At 31.5% G+C, this 343-nt stretch overlaps 1 protein-coding gene across 1 annotated transcript in view; it reads left to right on the plus strand.

Annotated features, from left to right (window-relative positions):
- Positions 1–343, plus strand: part of LOC119585385 (eIF-2-alpha kinase GCN2-like) — a gene marked incomplete in the record, with an annotated part of 28307 nt that overhangs the window by 17846 nt on the left and 10118 nt on the right. The window contains 1 exon segment of the mRNA XM_037934051.1: positions 256–343. Within this exon segment, the coding sequence (XP_037789979.1) occupies positions 256–343 (88 nt within the window).

A 343-nucleotide genomic window follows, 5' to 3' on the forward strand; every position in this document is an offset into this window, starting at 1 on the left:
AAATAAAGAAAATATGTTACCTTTGCTGTACAATATTATACATGAAGGTTGTGAAACAGCTATTTTGGATTGTTCTAAGAATGTATCTTACAGTATGTATCAATTTATCATTAGTTAGATGCTAAATATTTTTTGTACATAGGTTATATGGAAAGGCTCTTATTCATGCACAAAGGAAATAGTATGAAAAGCAATCTGTGTACTATTAGTATAATTCTAGGAATTGTACCTTTGCTTAAATTTTTTTTATTTAAGCTCAAGTGGAGGACTCAGAGTGGAGCGTCATATTTTATGATGGCGTAGATCATGCCAGCTATTCTCAAGCCAATGACACAGAGGAAAG

The sequence above is a fragment of the Penaeus monodon genome, chromosome 19 (genome assembly GCF_015228065.2).
Source record: "Penaeus monodon isolate SGIC_2016 chromosome 19, NSTDA_Pmon_1, whole genome shotgun sequence".
Classification (NCBI taxonomy): Eukaryota; Metazoa; Arthropoda; class Malacostraca; order Decapoda; family Penaeidae; genus Penaeus; species Penaeus monodon.